General features: G+C 37.6%; 1 protein-coding gene across 1 annotated transcript in view; it reads left to right on the forward strand.

The window, feature by feature from the left end:
- The first annotated feature begins 1,020 nt into the window (after positions 1-1,020).
- Positions 1,021-18,107, forward strand: part of TMPRSS15 (transmembrane serine protease 15) — a 450,422-nt gene continuing 433,335 nt past the window's right edge. Inside the window, exons 1-3 of the mRNA XM_089657394.1 lie at positions 1,021-1,147; positions 15,482-15,600; positions 15,682-15,749. Coding sequence (XP_089513520.1) covers positions 1,021-1,147; positions 15,482-15,600; positions 15,682-15,749 — 314 coding nt within the window. The remainder of the gene's footprint in view (positions 1,148-15,481; positions 15,601-15,681; positions 15,750-18,107) is intronic.

Below are 18,107 nucleotides of genomic sequence, written 5' to 3' on the forward strand. Positions count from 1 at the left end.
GGCCTATTGTTGCTGGTTGGGATCTAATGTTGCTGGGGTTCTTATGTTGCTGGTACGAATCTACTGTTGAGGAAGAGGTTGCTGGCTGCTGGTGGATATAATGATGCTGTGGTAGATCTTTTGCTGCTAGGGGTGAAGTTTTGTGGGTGATCTATTATTGTTGTGTGGAGATTTATTGTTGCTGGCGTGGGGTCTATTGTTGCTGCAGGGGATGTATTGTTGCTGGGGTCCATTGTTGCTGGGGGAATATATTGTTGTGTGGGGGATCTATTGTTCTGGGGGGGGTCCGTTGTTGCTGGGGTGATCTATTGTTGCTGGCTGCAGGGGATCTATTTTGCTGCTTTTTTGTTATCATTAAAACATTTCATACAAATTATTTAGCACCACAAAATAATACTTGGTTCTTTATTCTCTAAAAGGGGCAAGACTGGGAGGTGGGTAAGGGGTGGAAATAACGGTGCTCGGAGGAGGGTAGGGGGTAGAGACAAGGGGGGACCTGCACTTATTTGCTGAAAAAAATGCCCTGACTATTAAGATACCTACAAAAGTGTGTGATGATCAATGTCATTTCTTTTGAAACACTTTCCAGCTTTCTATCTGGTAGGAATTTTGGGTATTGGACAAAAGTTATTCAAATGATTTAGACTCATTATTCTGAGCTGCTGTAACATACTGTATGACGTAAGGCTGTCACAATGCAGAGATGTCCCAAAGGTTAACATTTATCTCTATGTTAATGGATTCCGTTTCCATTTAAATAACGGCACGACAAAATTTTTTTTATACAACCTGCAATTAATATTTATGGCCCTCAGTGGTTGTTGAAACATTGGAAAATGTTCAATACAATTCCAGAACTCCTGTAGAGTGTCCATGAAATATCAGTTAAAATTAATGATTAATAATGAATTAAATCAAACAATTGATTTAAGCAATCATATATAAATATATGTATGCTCCTGTGGATGGTATGGAAAAAAGCAAGTGGCTTCTAGAGACATAAGAATAGAGATCTGAACAATGAAGACCAGGCAGCCTCTCACTAACACAGAAGTTTGGCTTATTACATTGCTAGTATTGTTCATCCTTATCTCTGTTGGATTGGTGGTGTTTGCATGGATTGTTGTTAAAGATCTTACTGCAGCAGGTAAGAACTCCAGTTGGGTTTTTTTTTCCTATAAACATGTTTTTATTTTCCTTTTTTTTTGAGGAAAGGGAATGTATCACTAGCTCAACAGACACACTTACTGCATGATACTGCTGTACAATTTATTTCTGCAGTGAATTTAAATCCAGTTTGTGGAAGGTTCACCATCTCTTTTTGTCCAAGTGGCCATTGGGACAAAGAATTTGAATTGTCATCAGAACAAGAATATATAGTGAAAATTCCAACTGGGACACTTCTGGGGAGAGATGTCTAAGGCTGGCCATAGACGAGTCTGATTCTTTCCATTAAATCAGTGAGTTCAATTAAAAAAATAACTGACCTGGTTCCCCCACCCACACATTTGAGGGCGATGGAGGAATCCTTCTAATGTGTCTTTGTATTCTGACAGTGGGGAGATTTCTTCATTGTCAGAAGATACTGATCATCTCTTCAAGCTATATCCCTCAAAGCTGATCATGCAGAAGTTTTCCAACAGGCTGGTTGAACAGATGTTTATCGGTTCAACCACAGTGTCCATACATGGAACAAAATTTCTCGGGATCCTGCTGAACTGGCCAAATTCTGTTTCATGTATGGCTAGTTTAAGAGACGATTTCCCTTACTTTGAACATATTTCCTCAAACTTCCTGTTGTGTCTGTATGACATGAAGTGAAAACTCCCCATTGTTAAACAGTTGGCTAAAAAGCTGACAGAGGGTTTTAACCTTTCTCTACTGTGGCTTTAAATATAAGTGAATTCAAAGTCAAGAGATAATTGTTTTCCTGTTTTACTGATTATTGTATGCACTATCTTCAGGCACCTCCTTATTCTTTTTTTCCCAAGCTATCATGGAGCAAGTGTGCCCTTCTCCCCCCTTCCCTTACCTCAACCACAGGCATAAACATGCATGTTTGGTAGTCCGAGCTTGAATATAAACATCATAGATGTGCCGCCAACATAACCTGGACATGCTACTTTCACACTATAGTTTAGAGCAGGGCTTCTCAACATTTTTACCTTGGAAGAACCTTTGTCAAAAGGTATGAGATCTCGGGGAACTCCTGAAAAAAAAATTCAGATCTACAGCTCATGGAACATTGAATCTGATCAGTGAGCTGTAGATATTGCAACAATGATTGTAGCGATAACATTAAAACAAGGGGTTCAGTGTAACCTTAGGGTTCCACGAGAAGTCCCGAGGGGTTCTGTCACAAATCAAATTTGTGGTTTAAGTATATCTACTCAATGTTGTTTTTGGAGCATTGATACCCAATGCCGATGAGGGGGTATCAATGTGTGCTCACAGTGCTCACTGTCTGTGTGCATTGAAAACAATATTGAGTTGATATACATCCACCACAATGTTGATTTATGACAGAACCCCTGGGGACTTCTAGTTGAAATCTAAGGTTCCACAGATCCCCTTTTGAGAAGGTTTGATTTATTGCTATTTCTACAATAATTGTTAAGAAATCCTGACAATATGAGATAATAAAAATATCAGTTAGTTATAATTAAAAAATATGCTATATATTTTAACAGCAGACTATCTTCCAATGTATTAAAAACATGTCTGCAAAAAGTTTGGACGTTATCCTTAGATTATGAGAAGCTAACCATTAAAAATACTTTCCTATTGACAGACCTGTCAAGAATCATTTATCAGGTGGTTTCCTTTTTTAATCTTTTGTATTAACTTAACCCCACCATTTGTCTTTGTAAATATTTTATTGTAAACATATTCAATATATGGATGGATAATAATATGTAAGCAGTTTTTTACCCTGTCACCATTTGAAATATATTGAAAATGGTGGGCTTACATACCAGTGCTCAGCTTCAGGCTTTCTAAGAAATATGTTTTATAATTGGAGTAACTACAGAGCATTTTGCAGCAATCAGATTAAAAAAATTGCTTGGCATGATTTACTTACATTCTGAAGATCTGCTGAATTCTTTAAAACTTGATGAGAAATTTGACTGTATATTGCTACCATCATTCTCAGTTGCATAATAGAAAAATGAAATCAATGCTACTGAATTGGTAGGTTATAAAGGCATAAAAGCCTCAAACTGCTGCAGGTCACGTGGTACATTAGGTACACGTGTACAGTAGGTTTGGAGACTGCCAGATTTAGAAAATGTTACTTGTTTTAAGCTGCCTTTTTGGGAAATAGTGCAACACGTATTTTTTTATTTCTTTAAATATGTTGTATTAAAAAAAAATAATAATAATTTTAAATATTGAGAAAAAGATGTAACACATATTAGAAGTGCCTTAGTAAGATTTAAATCTAGAAGCTGATGATCACACAGGAAATCTAACACTTAGAAAACAGCATTTAGACATGCCGTAGATTAGTAATAAGACAAAGTAATTTGTTTGCACTGAATTGGACAGTGATTGGAAAATTGCTACAATACAAATAATAATTCATGTAACACAACATTCACTTTGGGCACAGCCATGTTAAATAGGGATGAACTAAACCGAGAGATTTAATTTCCCTGAAATATCATCCAAAAATTAGAGACTTCTGTCAAAATCTGCCAATTTGTAAGGCTTTGCAGACTCCAAATAGCTTCTGAGGGTTACGGAAGTTGCTTTCAACTCTCCTAGATATTTTCATGTTGCAAAAAATTGTCTCTCGTTAGCATTGATTGTTCAAATTATTTTTTTGTACACAGCAAGAAGCAAGAGAAAGCAAAGAATAATATACTAAATAAAGAAAAACATATGTGACATTTTAAACACACCATTTCAAATACACACAAAAATAAAGGGAAAAAAAACAAATACTGAGAGCACAATGAAATAAAACTATGCCCCCTCTCCCCCCAAAAAACAAAAGTAGATTTTTTTAAAACACATTTGTCTAAGCAGCTACATGGCAAAATAAATCATTTTGTGTGGAAATCAATTTAGATGAAATTTCTCTGCTCAACCCTAACGTAGAATGATTATCTACAGCATTCAGACTCAGAGTAGCATTAACAGCCCTGATTCTCTGATGCAGTTTTGCTAAACAAAAAATATCAGGTTGTTGAAAGAGGTGCAAAAAACAAAAACAAAACACACACATTTCTAATTACTCAGCAATTGCAGCATAAAGAAAAAAGGGATCAAAATCAGTGTTTCATCACTGTGTCTTGCCTCACATGTGACAGATTTGATTTAATTACATGTTGTACCTTGGCGACTTAGACACAGCAGTTGGCAGGATAACCCAGTGGCTTATTGTTATGAATGTAAAGATCATTGTAGATGTTTCTGAATATTTATTCAGAAGAAGAACCTATAGAACCTAATGATTGCTTTCACTGCATGTTGGTGCCTGATACAGAAAAGCAACTATTCAGATTGTCACCGATAGAGACGTGGAAGGTGTACACCTGACCTTTGTTTCTGACACCTTTATATCTTTGTCAGCATGAACCAGATAAAACACTAGGTACATATTAATCTGGAGCCCATGTTCTTATCCCATGAAATGTGATTCCGAGTGAATTATCCACCTCCTTTTGTGTGTTATCATGAAGTAGAAAACACAGCTGTGCAAGGAGCACCGTGGAACTCTACTGACAATTTTACATGGTAGCTGCAGCTTCCTCAATGAATATTACAGTTAGTATTGCTTTAATACCGTTTGTTCTTCAACTGGTATTACTACTATTATTAAAACTGCTCTTATTAGAAGTAATGATAATAAACATGTAGGCAGGTGCAGTTTTCAATCCCTACTGTAGGTAACAGTAACCTAAAGTGGCAATACAGAAGGGGAAGGAAGTCGTGGAGAAGTTAGTTCCTCTATGACCTCCTATATCCACCTGGGAAAAGCTAACGGATTGGACACTGGGCCCCTCATGACCTTAGTGGCCATCTTAGGTGAGGACAGAGCTTATTTAAACACCTGTCCCCCTGAAATGCCATGCATTGTGTGAGTGGGCAGTGTAGGGAAAAGTTTGCCATCTGTTAAGGACAGCACTTTGTGGCAGGGACAAGTTCAGGAGGAGTGGGGGGAGGACAAGGACTACGATATCTCCACTTAGGAAGACTTCCAGTAGGGATTGGCTGCATTCCTGCTGCTCATTACAGAATCTGTCGGCATTGTTAAAGCCATAGTGTATCTGCTGTGTATTCTGCAAGTGGCTCCAGGTAGTTGTGTGCACATGACGGGCTTGGCTGTACATTATTGAAATGTTTGCAATATACAATTCATATTACTCTGCCTCTGTGTGAACTCCGTCTCTGTCTGCACCCTGCTCACAAGCAGTGAAGGAGATTGCTTATTCGGACTCCATTTAGGCTTTGTTTACACATGATGCTATCACTGGCACACCTCTAAAAATGGTCCATTGTCCTCTTCAGAGGCATTTGATAGGTGGTGAGGAGGTGATATGTCATCTCTGCCCTGCTTGGCCTAACCCAGTCACTGATGGTATCTATGGTGGAAGGTGTGGGAGCTTTCCATATATTGACCAGTGAGCACTACTGCCCCTACTGGAGGAGTGGAGGAATGAGAGGTGGTGTTAATGATCTGGAGTGAATTAAAGGGAACCTCACATACCTTAAATTGAGTGCTGTGTACTGCTTAGCATATGGTTCCGGTGAGTTTTAATTTCTTCTGTTCACAAGCAGTAGCAAACATGGTTTTGACAGATATTTATTTGCATAGTGATGGAAGTTTGTGGGGTGCTGCAATTTCTACTATTGTAAAAGATTTTAGATGCGGGTATATCAACCTATATTGCTAGTTACCAATTTAATTACTCTAATGCTGACTATTTATTTATTTCTTCACTGAAACAAATGTGCTGCTCTACACATGACACAAAGAAAGTGCACGCTTGCTTGTTCCCACCTGTAGGTGTGAGTCTAGCCTATGTTATGGTGGGACACTGTGTTTTATACCATTGGGAATCTCCTTGCACAGTATATTAGAGAAAGGAGACATAACACATAATCGGGGGTAGGGATTGGCACATAGAAACTGAAAAGTAAAGCTGTTCACTTTCTCTTGATTGTTAGAAGCACAGGGATAGTATATTAGGTAGTTTGCCTTTTTTATAGGGTTGTAAAGGGTTCTAAAATATGCTATATAAAACTTTAAGCTTACAGCAATTCTAAAGGTTAATTTTTTTTTAAATAACAAACATGTCTATACTTACCTATTGTGTGCTGTGGTTTGGCACAGAGCAGCCTGGATCCTCCTCTTCTCAGGTCCCCCTACAGGCTCTCCTGGTCTCTCCCTCCTGTCGGGTGCCCTCACAGCAAGCAGCTTGCTATGGGGGCACCCGCTGCTCTGTGTGTCCATTCACACATGGAGCTAAGGCTTGGCCCTGCCCCTCTCTCTCCTCATTGGCTGACTGGCTGTGATTGACAGCAGTGGGAGTCAATGGCTCCTGCTTGCTGTCTCAGCCAATGAGGAGGCAGAGACCCAGGACAGCCGAGACTGTCATTCACATCACTGGATCACAATGGGGCTTAGGCAAGTATTGGGGAGACTGCATGAAGGTAAAAAAACATTCATCCTTTACAACCACTTTAATGGAGTTATTTTGAATTCCATTTTTTCCCTAAAATATCACAAAGTATAAATAAAGAGATTCTTTTTTTCTTAAAGATGCAATGGTTGTTTTCTTCATCCAGAATCCAGGATGCTGTGGTTGTTGTGAGCATTCTTGGAATTCTTGGTGTTGTAACATATCACTTTTCATTTTCTCTCTTGAAGTCGGAAAGCCAGTTCAAGGATTCACTGACACAATTTATCTATTACCTTTGCTCTGACCGCTAATGAATGCCATAGCAAACCATCATGAAGAAGGCTTTTCTGTAATGTATGGAAGTGTCATGTTGTTAGATGTCACAGTGAATATGAGTACGTTTCTCTGCTTTTTTTCCTCCATGTGAAAAATATAATTCACAAAATTCTTTTAACATTTTATTGTCTTTTTCTTCTGAGAGTTAAATAGTGATATAATTTATTTTATCAGAAAACAAAAAATTAATACAATTAATTCAACCCCATTAATTGGTTAGGAATGAGAATTACTATTACAGCATAAAGATTTTAGTTTTGATTTAAGATATATCTGAGCCCAAAACAAGTTTTTTAAAATTTATGGATAGAGTAGGCAAGGATTAGAACCCCTATCAGGTTATCATTGAGGTGCTACTATTTGTTCTTGTGACAAATATCACCCGGAAAGAAAGTAATGCAGAAAATCTAAAAATTTGATTTGCCACTATAACAATAATAAAGGGCAAATATTCAAAGAGGATACTTGTGATGAAAACTGTCTGAACAGGGTTTTCACACACACAAACACACACATCTCTTAAAAAATAAGAGGGGTGCTATGGGGGCACTGCTGCGGTGTAGGCTTGCACCCAAACTGGCTTTGTGTGTCCAGAGACACACAGAGTGCTTCTCAGCTCTGCTCCTGCTCCCTCCACACTGGCTGTGATTGACAGCAGTGGGGGGGCCAATGACTCCCTTTGCTGTCTCAGTTTTAGTAAATAAACCCCAGTGTGTCATGTGATTTCCCCTCACAGCAATGCCCCAGAAGGCCAAAGTTAAGCAGTATGCCAAAAAATCATGCTTGGGTTAAAAATGTAAAAAACAAACTTTCTGTAAACATAAATATCTAGGCTAACTATAGAAAAATTTAATTGAATCAAAAATATACTCTACTTCAAAGCACCCCTGGTGAAAATACTTATTCCTGATTGACTGCTGTCCACAGTCCAAAGAAACTAAAAGCCATTTCTAGAAATAGGTTTGTACGGAACACATATCACTCTGATGTCTGCATATACAAGATTCTAAAGTGTTTTGCAACATGCTGAGTGTACCGCATACATTATGGTGTTATTCATGGCTGCATACATATTTTTTTCTTGCATTTCAGAAATATAGATAATAAATACATCTTGCTTTATACAAATACTACATTTGTTTGTTAAATTTGTTTTTTTTGTGTTTTTTTATGCAATGAATCTTTAAAAAGTGTTTAAGACAACTAGAACTCTCCAAATTTCCATCAAATTTAAATAGTGTCTGGTTTTCAGTACTTACCATTGCCCTTCTTGATTTTGTGTTAAAACAATACCTGCAATGATGGTTATCTGTTTGCACTAACATTCAAACTTTCATGACAACCTTTCGGGGTATATTCCCTTCTTCTAAGGTCATAGCAGTACACAAAGTTTTAGCAGAACTTTAAGTAAGAATCTTTGAGAAAGAAAAAAAACCACACACGCATAAAAATGTCAATGTTAGGGCAAATAAACTATCAAATAAGTTTAGGAGATGTTAGTCACCTTCGGACTCATACCTACTAGGACATTGTTGGACTCCATTCTAGTTTTTGTCTACATGTATTTAATTTAATTTTATTATTTATATATATATATATATATATATATATATATATACTGTATATATATATATATATATATATATATATACACAGATATACAGTTGTGTTCAAAATAATAGCAGTCAGATATCACTAACCTGATCAATCACTGTTTTTGGTAGAAATTATATTTCTACATGGCAAATAATTTACTAGCAGATGTAGTAAAGTAATAGAAATCCAACAGACCCAACAGTCATGACATGCATGCTACTGATTCTGTGTAATTGAATCACTAATTGAAAGGGGCATGTTCAAAATAATAGCAGTGTGGAGTTCTATTAGTGTGGTCATTCATTCTTTGAAAAACAGGTGGCAATTATTGCCCTTATTTAAGGAAGGAAGGCAGCAAATGTTGTACATGCTGGTTACAGTGCATTTCTCTCTGAAATTCTGAGGAAAATGGGTCGTTCCAGACTTTGTTCAGAAGAACAGAGTACCTTGATTAAAAAATTGATTGGAGAGGGGAAAAGATATAAAGAAGTGTAGAAAATGATAGGCTGCTCAGCTAAAATGATCGCAAATGCTTTAAAATGGCAACCAAAACCTGAAAGACATGAAAGAAAGCGAAAAACTACCATTCAAATGGATAGAATAATAGCCAAAATGGCAAGGACTCAGCCAACAATCAGCTCCAGGAAGATGAAAGAAGGTGTAAAGTTACCTGTGAGTACTGTTACAATTAGAAGACGCCTATGTGAAGCCAAGCTATCTGCAAGAAGCCCCTGCAAAGTCCCACTGTTGAAAAAAAGGCATGTGCTGAAGAAGTTACAATTTGCCAAAGAGCACATTGACTGACCTAAAGAGAAATGGCGCAACATTTTGTGGACTGATGAAAGTAAGATTGTTCTTTTTGGGTCTAGTGGCCGGAGACAGTTTGTCAGACGACCCCCAAACACTGAATTCAAGCCACAGTACACTGTGAAGACAGTGAAGCATGGTTGCGCAAGCATCATGATATGGGGATGTTTCTCATACTACGGTGTTGGGCCTATTTATCGCATACCAGGGATCATGGATCAGTTTGAATACATCAGGATACTTGAAGAGGTCATGCTGCCTTATGCTGAAGAGGAAATGTCCTTGGAATGGGTGTTCCAACAAGACAACGACCCCAAACACACCAGTAAACGTGCACCATCTTGGTTCCAGACAAACAAGATTGATGTTATGGAGTGACCAGCCCAATCCCCGGATCTTAATCCAATAGAAAACTTGTGGGGTGACATCAAAAATGCAGTTTCTGAGGCAAAACCAAGAAATAGAGAAGAACTGTGGAATGTAGTCTAATCATCTTGGGCTAGAATACCTGTTCACAGGGGCCAGAAGTTGGTTGACTCCAAGCAACACAGATGTACAGCAGTTCTCAGAAACAGTGGTTATACTACTAAATATTCATTAAGTGATTCAAAGGAAAGCAAAATCTTCAAACATTTTTCAGTTTATATAGTGAATGTTTGAGTTTCCAAAGAAGAATACAAACACTGCTATTTTCTTGAACAGTCTAATATTCACTTTTCTTCAATTTTTTTAGAGGAACAACACAAATTTGATATATTTTTCTTCATGTTTTGATTTGGAATAGAATGTGTAGTGTTCCCAATGCATTTGTGTGTATGGAAATAAAAGCTATTAGAAGGATTTTGAGCTTTTTTCACTTTTTTCAACACACTGCTATTATTTTGAACACAATTGTATATACATTTTTACATAGTTGGATTATACATTTGAAATTGTCTGCTAGCACTCCACACATTTCTCCTCCTGATGTTCTGACTGTCTATCTCATTTCTTGAGGCCCTAAATTGCCAGAATAGTACAAATATCCACAAATTACCCCTTTTTTGGAAAGCAGGCTGCCAAAGGTATTTAGTAAGAGGCATGGTGAGTTTTTTGAAGTTGTACATTTTTGTCACACTGTTTTAGAAGAATTTTTTTTCACAAAGTAGTCATTTTGACAAAATGTTTCTCACGCGCAGCATAGGCATGCTAGTAAATGGATACCAAAATACATTTGGGGATAGCACATCTGTGGGACTTTTTTTACGGTGCAGATGCATAGGGAGGCTAGAATCCAAGGAGCACCTTCAGGCTTTCTGGAGACATAAATTACACATCTAATTTCCTGAGTTCACCTATCATATTTCTTACGTTCCTGAAGTGCCAGAACAGGTGAAACACGCACAAATGACCACATTTTTGGTAAGCAAACCCTCCAAAGTATTTTCTGAGGGCATAGTTAGTCTTTTGAAAATGTAATTTTTTTGGCATAAGTTTTTATCAAAAGCTGAAAGAAAATGAAAATGTATTGTTTTCACAAAGTGGTCAATTAATAAAATATTTCTAACACACAGCATAGTCATACTTCGAATCACACCCTAAAACACATTCAGCTATTCCTCTTGAGTATGGTGATATCACATGTGAGACTTTATCACTGCCTGGCCATGTATAGAGGCCCAACAATCAAGGATTACCTTCAGGCATTCTAGGGACATAAATTTTGTATCTAATTTCCCGACCTCTTATCCCATTTTATGGAGGTTTTGGAACACCAGGACAGTCGAAACACCCATAAAATAACCACAAGCAAATTCTCCAAGGTATTTTCTAAGAGACATGGTGAGTCTTTTGAATACTTTTATTTTTTTTGCAACAAGTTTTTGGAAAATGTGTAATGAAAATGAAAATCAACTTTTTTAAGTTGTCAGATAATAAGATATTTCAAACACACAGCATCAGCATACATAGAATTACACCTTAAAACACATTTTGCTCTTCCTCCAAAGTCTTGTGATACCACATGTGTGAGACTTTTTCACATCCTAACCACATAGAGAGGCTGAAAATCCAAAGAGCACCATAAGGCTTTCTAGAGCCATACATTATCATCCAATTTCCTATCTATCTATCACAATTTTGGAGGCCCTGAAGTGCCAGGTCAGTAGAAACATATAAAATTACCTTATTTTCGAGATTAAACACCCCAAGACGCATGGGGAGTCTTTTTGCCACAAGTTTGTGGAAAATGTAAAAAAAACATTAAAATTATTTATTAAGATGCTTTTCAAACACAACATGGGCATACTTAGAATTACACTCCAAAACACTTTTGTCTACTCCTCTCAAGTTTGGGATACCACGCGTGTGAGATTTTTTCCAATGTTTGACTGATTATGTACCAGACATTGTAATTGTGTATCACAAAAATCAGCCAATTATATCCAAACCAGTGTACTGTAATAGTCTCCTCTATATGAGTGGTCAGAGACTGTAGCTCAGTGTAGTATCACCTATAGCAGTCCTCATCCCCATAAGGTCAGCAAGCCTAGCAGTCTGGTGATAGTGGGACTTTTGTAGCAGAGATCAAGAATACTGTTTCCATACACTGATATGTTGACACTGGGACTGGTGTGGCTGTGGTCAGTAACACTTTTGCTGACTGACACACTTATACTGGCCTGGCTTATGTTGGGGACTAGTGTGGCAGCAATTAGGAACACTGTTGCTGGCTTACACTGGATTGGTGAAACTGGGACTGGTGTCTGGGGTTGTTTGGGGTTTTTTTTCAGGCATATATTGCTTCCTACTGTGCCAATCATTGTAGGAAGTATTCTATTTCCTCTGACAGCCAACTACTGTGAGAACAAGCATACATCAAAGACTGTAGACATTCAACATTTGTTTACAACTGTGATTACTATGATTTATCATAGTGATCACACGGTACAAGGCCAATTTCTTCAGATACAACAGATCACGGATCACTCCACTGCATGGCCTAAAGGGTATGCATGAGGCAAGGGAGTGGAAGACGTACAGTTCCCAAATTGATACTTGTCCAGTCCAGCCGTTTATATGCAGTGGCCAGGTGGGAGGTGTTTAAGCTGGTTTTGGTAGTGGCAAACCCATTAAATAAGGATAAGTGAAATTGAAAGTATTCATTTCCTTGAAATTATTGCGAAAATATTGTACAGAGATATGTTGCCACTTTTCCCAAAATACATTAGTGTCAATGGGAAAGGAAAAATTTAGATGGTTTTGAACTTTGTGCTTTATTTTATTCCTGAGAGTTTTGGAAGCTCTTTTCATCTTTGTTGGACCTGCTCATGTGCTCAAAATGCTCCTTCATTTTTGTACATTGTTTGCTGAAAAAAATAGACAACAAAAAAAAGAAATATAATAAAAAATGCAAATTTTTTTTTAGTTGATCGTTTCTTTCTAGCAAATTACATTTTAGTGAATTAAGAGTTTCTACAACAGTAAATATTTGCCTGTGATGAAATCAGTAGTTTTGTACTACAATCAGTTTAGCCAAAATCACTCCACTCAGCCATATTGTTAAATAAATGTAAACCATTCCATTTTCCCATTTGTTTCAAAAAGTGAACAACAGAATTGCATATATTCTTTTCATGAACAGAAACCTCCTCACTTCAAGACAAGGAATTTTTAGAAGTTTTTTAGGCAGTGAATATACAAGTTCCAAAGTATATGGAGAAAATAGAAATAAAGATAAGAAAAAGTTAAAAGTGAAAAAGGTTACATAAAAGTTACATGAAGAACACATTGAGGAAACAGGCTTTGGTGGAAAGAGGAAACCTTCTATCTGTTAGCAGGATGCTCAGATAGACATATTTATAATGTAGCAAGTTCATGGAAAAGCCATGTATTTGTGAAAATCAATTGAGATCAAAGGAACTGATAGGCAGTCTGATAGATGTTGTTATGGCAACCCCCATTCTCATAGACTTAAGCTGGCCATTAGTGATTGTCTGAACATCCCTCAGTTTGGTTAGCGGTCTATCATCTGAACCTAAAGAAAGTTCTACCGTGAGCATCGAACATAATGCAAGTCTACGGGACTTAAACTTGTAAATTCAAAAGTGCCCATTTTGAAGGCTTATGCAAGTCATTGGCCATAAAAGGGGTATGGAGACTCAGGTACTGCTCTGAGGGACATGAATCAGTGAAAATGTTTTATCAAAAAGTACCGTTTTTAAAGGGGCATTATTTTTCATTCCTTAAAGTAAAAAAAAAAATTGAAAAATTGATTTAATTATCATGACTGGGGGGGGAGGGGGTCCCCGTAAACTACCTGAAAAGTTGCCCATCTGTACAATGTATAGAACTACCTGCAGCAGGACTTAAATTTTTTTCAAAAATTAAATTTTTATTAAATAAAAAAAAAAACCACAGCGTGTCCCCCCCAATCTATTCCAGACCCTTTAGGTTTGGTAGGAAGGTTAGGAGGGACCCCACAGTAAAAAAAAATTGAAAACAAAAGTGTGTAGGCTTCTCCTTAAAAGTCATACCAGACTCTATAGGCCTGGTAGGACTTTTAAAGGGAACACCACCTCCCCCCAAAATTAGGGGGAAAAAAAGAGCGTGGGGTTCCCCCTAAAAACCATACTAGGCCCTTTAGCCCTGATAGGACTTTTAAGTGGAACCCCATCCCAAAAAATGGGAGGGGAAATGTGGGGTCCCCCTCCCCTAAATTCCTACCAGACCCTTGATCCGGGCACAGGAAAAGGGTGAGGGACAAACGAGCACCCCCGGGCCTTACCAATCCTTTATTGAACAAAAACAAAAAAACTGTTTTTGACAAGTCCTTTATTAACAAAAAAATGGTTCCATCTTTGCAATCTATCATCAATCAGGGCGTCCAGCATTGTCACGATGATCACTCACCGAAAATTTAAAAAAAAAACTAAATCAACTGACCCGTCCACACTCACTGAGCCAAAAAAAAATGGTTCCAGCATTGTAATCCATCATCAATCATGGCATCCAGCATTGACACGATGACGATGACTTGCGACAATTTTTTTTTTAAATGCCCACTGACCCGTTTGCACCCACTGAGTACTGGCCGTGCAAAATCAGACTCACTTCTGCATAGAAACCAATCAGCTTCCAGGTTTCATTGCCAAAGCTTCATTGAACAAGCTGAGGTTAGAAGCTGATTGGTTTCTATGCAGAAGGGAGTCTGATTTTGGACTCTCCAGCTTTAGTAAATAAACCCCAGTTAGTCATGATTGACATGGATCTGCATCACTGGATGAAATTATTGATGATGGATGTACATTGTAATATATATACATATGTATATATATATATATATATATATTTATTTTTTATTTTATTTTTTTTACTGTTTACATTTTGTGTGAATAAGCAGCAGTACTAAGTACTCCTTACTCATTCACATAGGGAGGATTGGTATCTGTGGGCCCTGCTATTGTTAAAGGGTGCTTTCAGGTTCCAATAAACCTCCTACCTGCAGACCTCCACAATCACAGGACCAGGGTTGTGGGGAAGAAGCCCTTGCCCTCATTCACATGGAAACAAGGTGTTTTGCCTGAGAATGGGGTGGGTCTCCCTGTTAAGGTACCCTTCTCATGTTGAGGCCATGTGGCCTAATATGTTTAGGAGGGGGGGAACAAGCTCCTCTCCTTTTCCTGGTTAGACAGGCTGCAAGCTTGGATAAGGGTCTGGTAGAGATTTTTTAAGGGGACATCACAATTTTTAAACTTGATTTGTGTGTAGGGTTCCCCCCTTAAAACCCATACCAGACCCAAAGGGCAGACTTAATGGACCATTTGGTTTGTTGGTCTTAGATTGTAAGCTCTAACAATTCTCTGATTCCTTTTGTACCAAATTGTATTGTAACTGTAATGTCTGCCTTCATTTTCTAAAGTGCTGCACAAACTGTTGGCTCTGTATAAATCCTGTATTATAAAAATAATAATAATATAAATATTAATAATAATTTGGTATTTTTCTGTTATCATTCTTCAGTTTTGCTGTTTCTCACTAGTGTAAAATTGCCAAACAAACAGCACATATACTAAAAGTGAATTACTATATATATATATATATATATTTATTTATTTATTTATTTATTTCAGATCAAATCAATACAGTGCAAGGATCTTTTAAAATAATTTCAGGAGCAACATATACATCAGGATTGCAAGATCCAAGCTCATCAGACTTCAAATTACTGGCTTTTGATGTCCATAAAATGGTAAGTGTACTTTCAGTTAGTTCTTGATTACTTTTATTTAGCTGTATTCGTAACATGATAATATGTACTTCCTTTTACCAGATCAATGAAATCTTCCAAGCTAGTCAGCTGAAGCTTGAATATAAAAGATCTGAAATTCTGGATTTCAGGTAAGATTAGCAACATCAAAAAATCTATCCATTCAAATTTTTTTTTTTAGTTCTGAACATAATGGGGAAGGATTAGAATCCCTGCTAGATTTTTACTTCTTTATCTCTTATACAGTGCTATTACTTTGCAGAGAAACTTTATTGAAGCACAAAGCACACTTTATTGAATGATGTTGAATTTTTATTTGAGTATATGATCATTGTAGAAAATATGCTTGTTTGCTGCACGTTTTAACAAAAACCAACAGCTCTGTATAGGAGTTAGAGTGTATATATAAGGGCTGATATGACTAGTATAGACCTTGGTACAGCAGCTGTGGTGAATTACGGGGTCACATCCAGAGCACTGGTTTATATTTTATTGAAGATTTTTACTTCTTTCCAGGACTTCATTAAAGAGATTACCCCTCACTTATTGTCTCCATAAAAGCAGTTTTGCCAGATTGGAAGTGAAAGAAAATAATAGCACAAAGAAAAAGAAAAAAAAAAGAAAATCTATCTATACTTACCTAGATGGATGCAGCACCTATTGGTCCCTTGCCGGCTCTGCACTCGCTCAGTTCTCCCTTCCGCTCTGAGCAGTCCCCACCTCTTTGCTCTGCCCTTCCAGCACTTACAGGTGCATCGGGCTGGGAAGGGACTGGCTGTCTTAGTTTCCCAGTGGTGCAGCTGAGAAGATGAGGCTTTTGAGATCCTAGACCGGCTCTGTGACGGCAGACTCGAGTATGTATTTTGGGGGGGGGGCTGCAGGGGGATATGCACACAGAAGGTTTTTTATCTTTCTGCATAGAATGCAGTAAGAAAAAAACTTTCTGCCTTTAGTGCAAAAAAACATACACAAACCAGTTTATAAATGAATACTAAAAACTGTACAAAAATGCTGCAATTCAATAATTAATAAAAACGTCCCAAAACAACAGTCCAAGAATGTGTAATTCTTCCACTGCATGAAGGCCTCCTTTTAGTGCTAGGACATCAGTACACATATGTGTTCCACCTCAGCATTCAGACAATAAAATCATAAGCTTCTTACCAAACGATGTGGACCATTCAGAATTAAATGGTAAATAGCGCCTTTCAATGTAAAAACATTTTAAATTGAGACCTTACAGCTTCCAATGTTGTGATACTGCCAAATTTTAGTGTACCAACACTACGTGAGAAGACTAAACCCACAAGTCATTTACCAATTAATATGGACTATTCAGGGTTAAATGGTCAACATCCATTTAACAGAGTGATTCTGATGCCTTTTGGGACCACAGCTCATCCATCTTCAGAGGGTATCACCGGTAATGAATAAGAAAATAATAGGACAAGACCACAGTGTAGTATATAAAACTCTTTTTATTCCAATATAATATACACTTACACTTAAAGTCCTACTGTCACTCAGCTGAGTAATGCAATATTCAAGCCAAGCAGTTTCACACACTGGACTACCGCCGCCACCTTGTGTGATGACATCACACATTTCCCACTCCCAACACATTCCATCAGGAAATGACGTCATCAAGGGGATTGGCTAGTGTTGGGTGTGGTAAAGATGGATCACTGTTATTTACGTAAATCTACATTGCTGGAAAATGTGATTAACGTTGGCATTGCATCTGGGAACTTTTTACTACTTGAAGTCTTTTTTTCACAGTGTGGGTGTTTTATTTACTTTTTTCATTTTTGATGAATGACTAACAAGGTGTACTTATTCACATATGGCAGCCAGATATCTATGGGACCCCTTATTCTAAAGGGAGCTTGCAGATTACAAAAAGTCTCCCCCACTGACCCCCATATTCTTTTTTGGGGACAGGATTTGAGAATGAGACTGTTGTCTCCATCAACATTGGGACACGGTGCCTTGTAAGGAGGCCAGCATGGTTCAGAAGGTGTGTGCATGCTTGCTGCCCCCCTTTCCTTGCCATGGAGGGTCTGAAGGGAAAGAGAACCGCACATCAGGGTTTTTCCTTGAAAAGTCAGGATGCACTGTTTACAGCAATTCCTATTGTCCCTTAAATATAAAAGCCGGGGTGATCACATGATTTGTGCAGCCTTACCTTTTGCCCCCAACAAGCCTAAAATAAACAGACCAAACCATTTTTGTCAGTTTTCATATTGGTTAATAATATGCATCAACCACATCATGAACCAGTCTACTTAAATGATTACCAACATCAGAACAAACACATAAATGTGAATGAATATATAACTGCTAACTAGAGACTGGACTTCTGTTCCAAAGGCACACAGACTTCGGTCATGATGCCACAGGGCATATCTGAAGTGTCTGGTTATATACAGTCAGGTCCATAAATATTGGTCCATAAATATTGGGACACAATTCTAACATTTTTGGCTCTA

Source organism: Staurois parvus, unplaced genomic scaffold, assembly GCF_062004578.1.
Source record: "Staurois parvus isolate SC_StPar_1 unplaced genomic scaffold, SC_StPar_1.0 ptg000988l, whole genome shotgun sequence".
NCBI lineage: Eukaryota > Metazoa > Chordata > Amphibia > Anura > Ranidae > Staurois > Staurois parvus.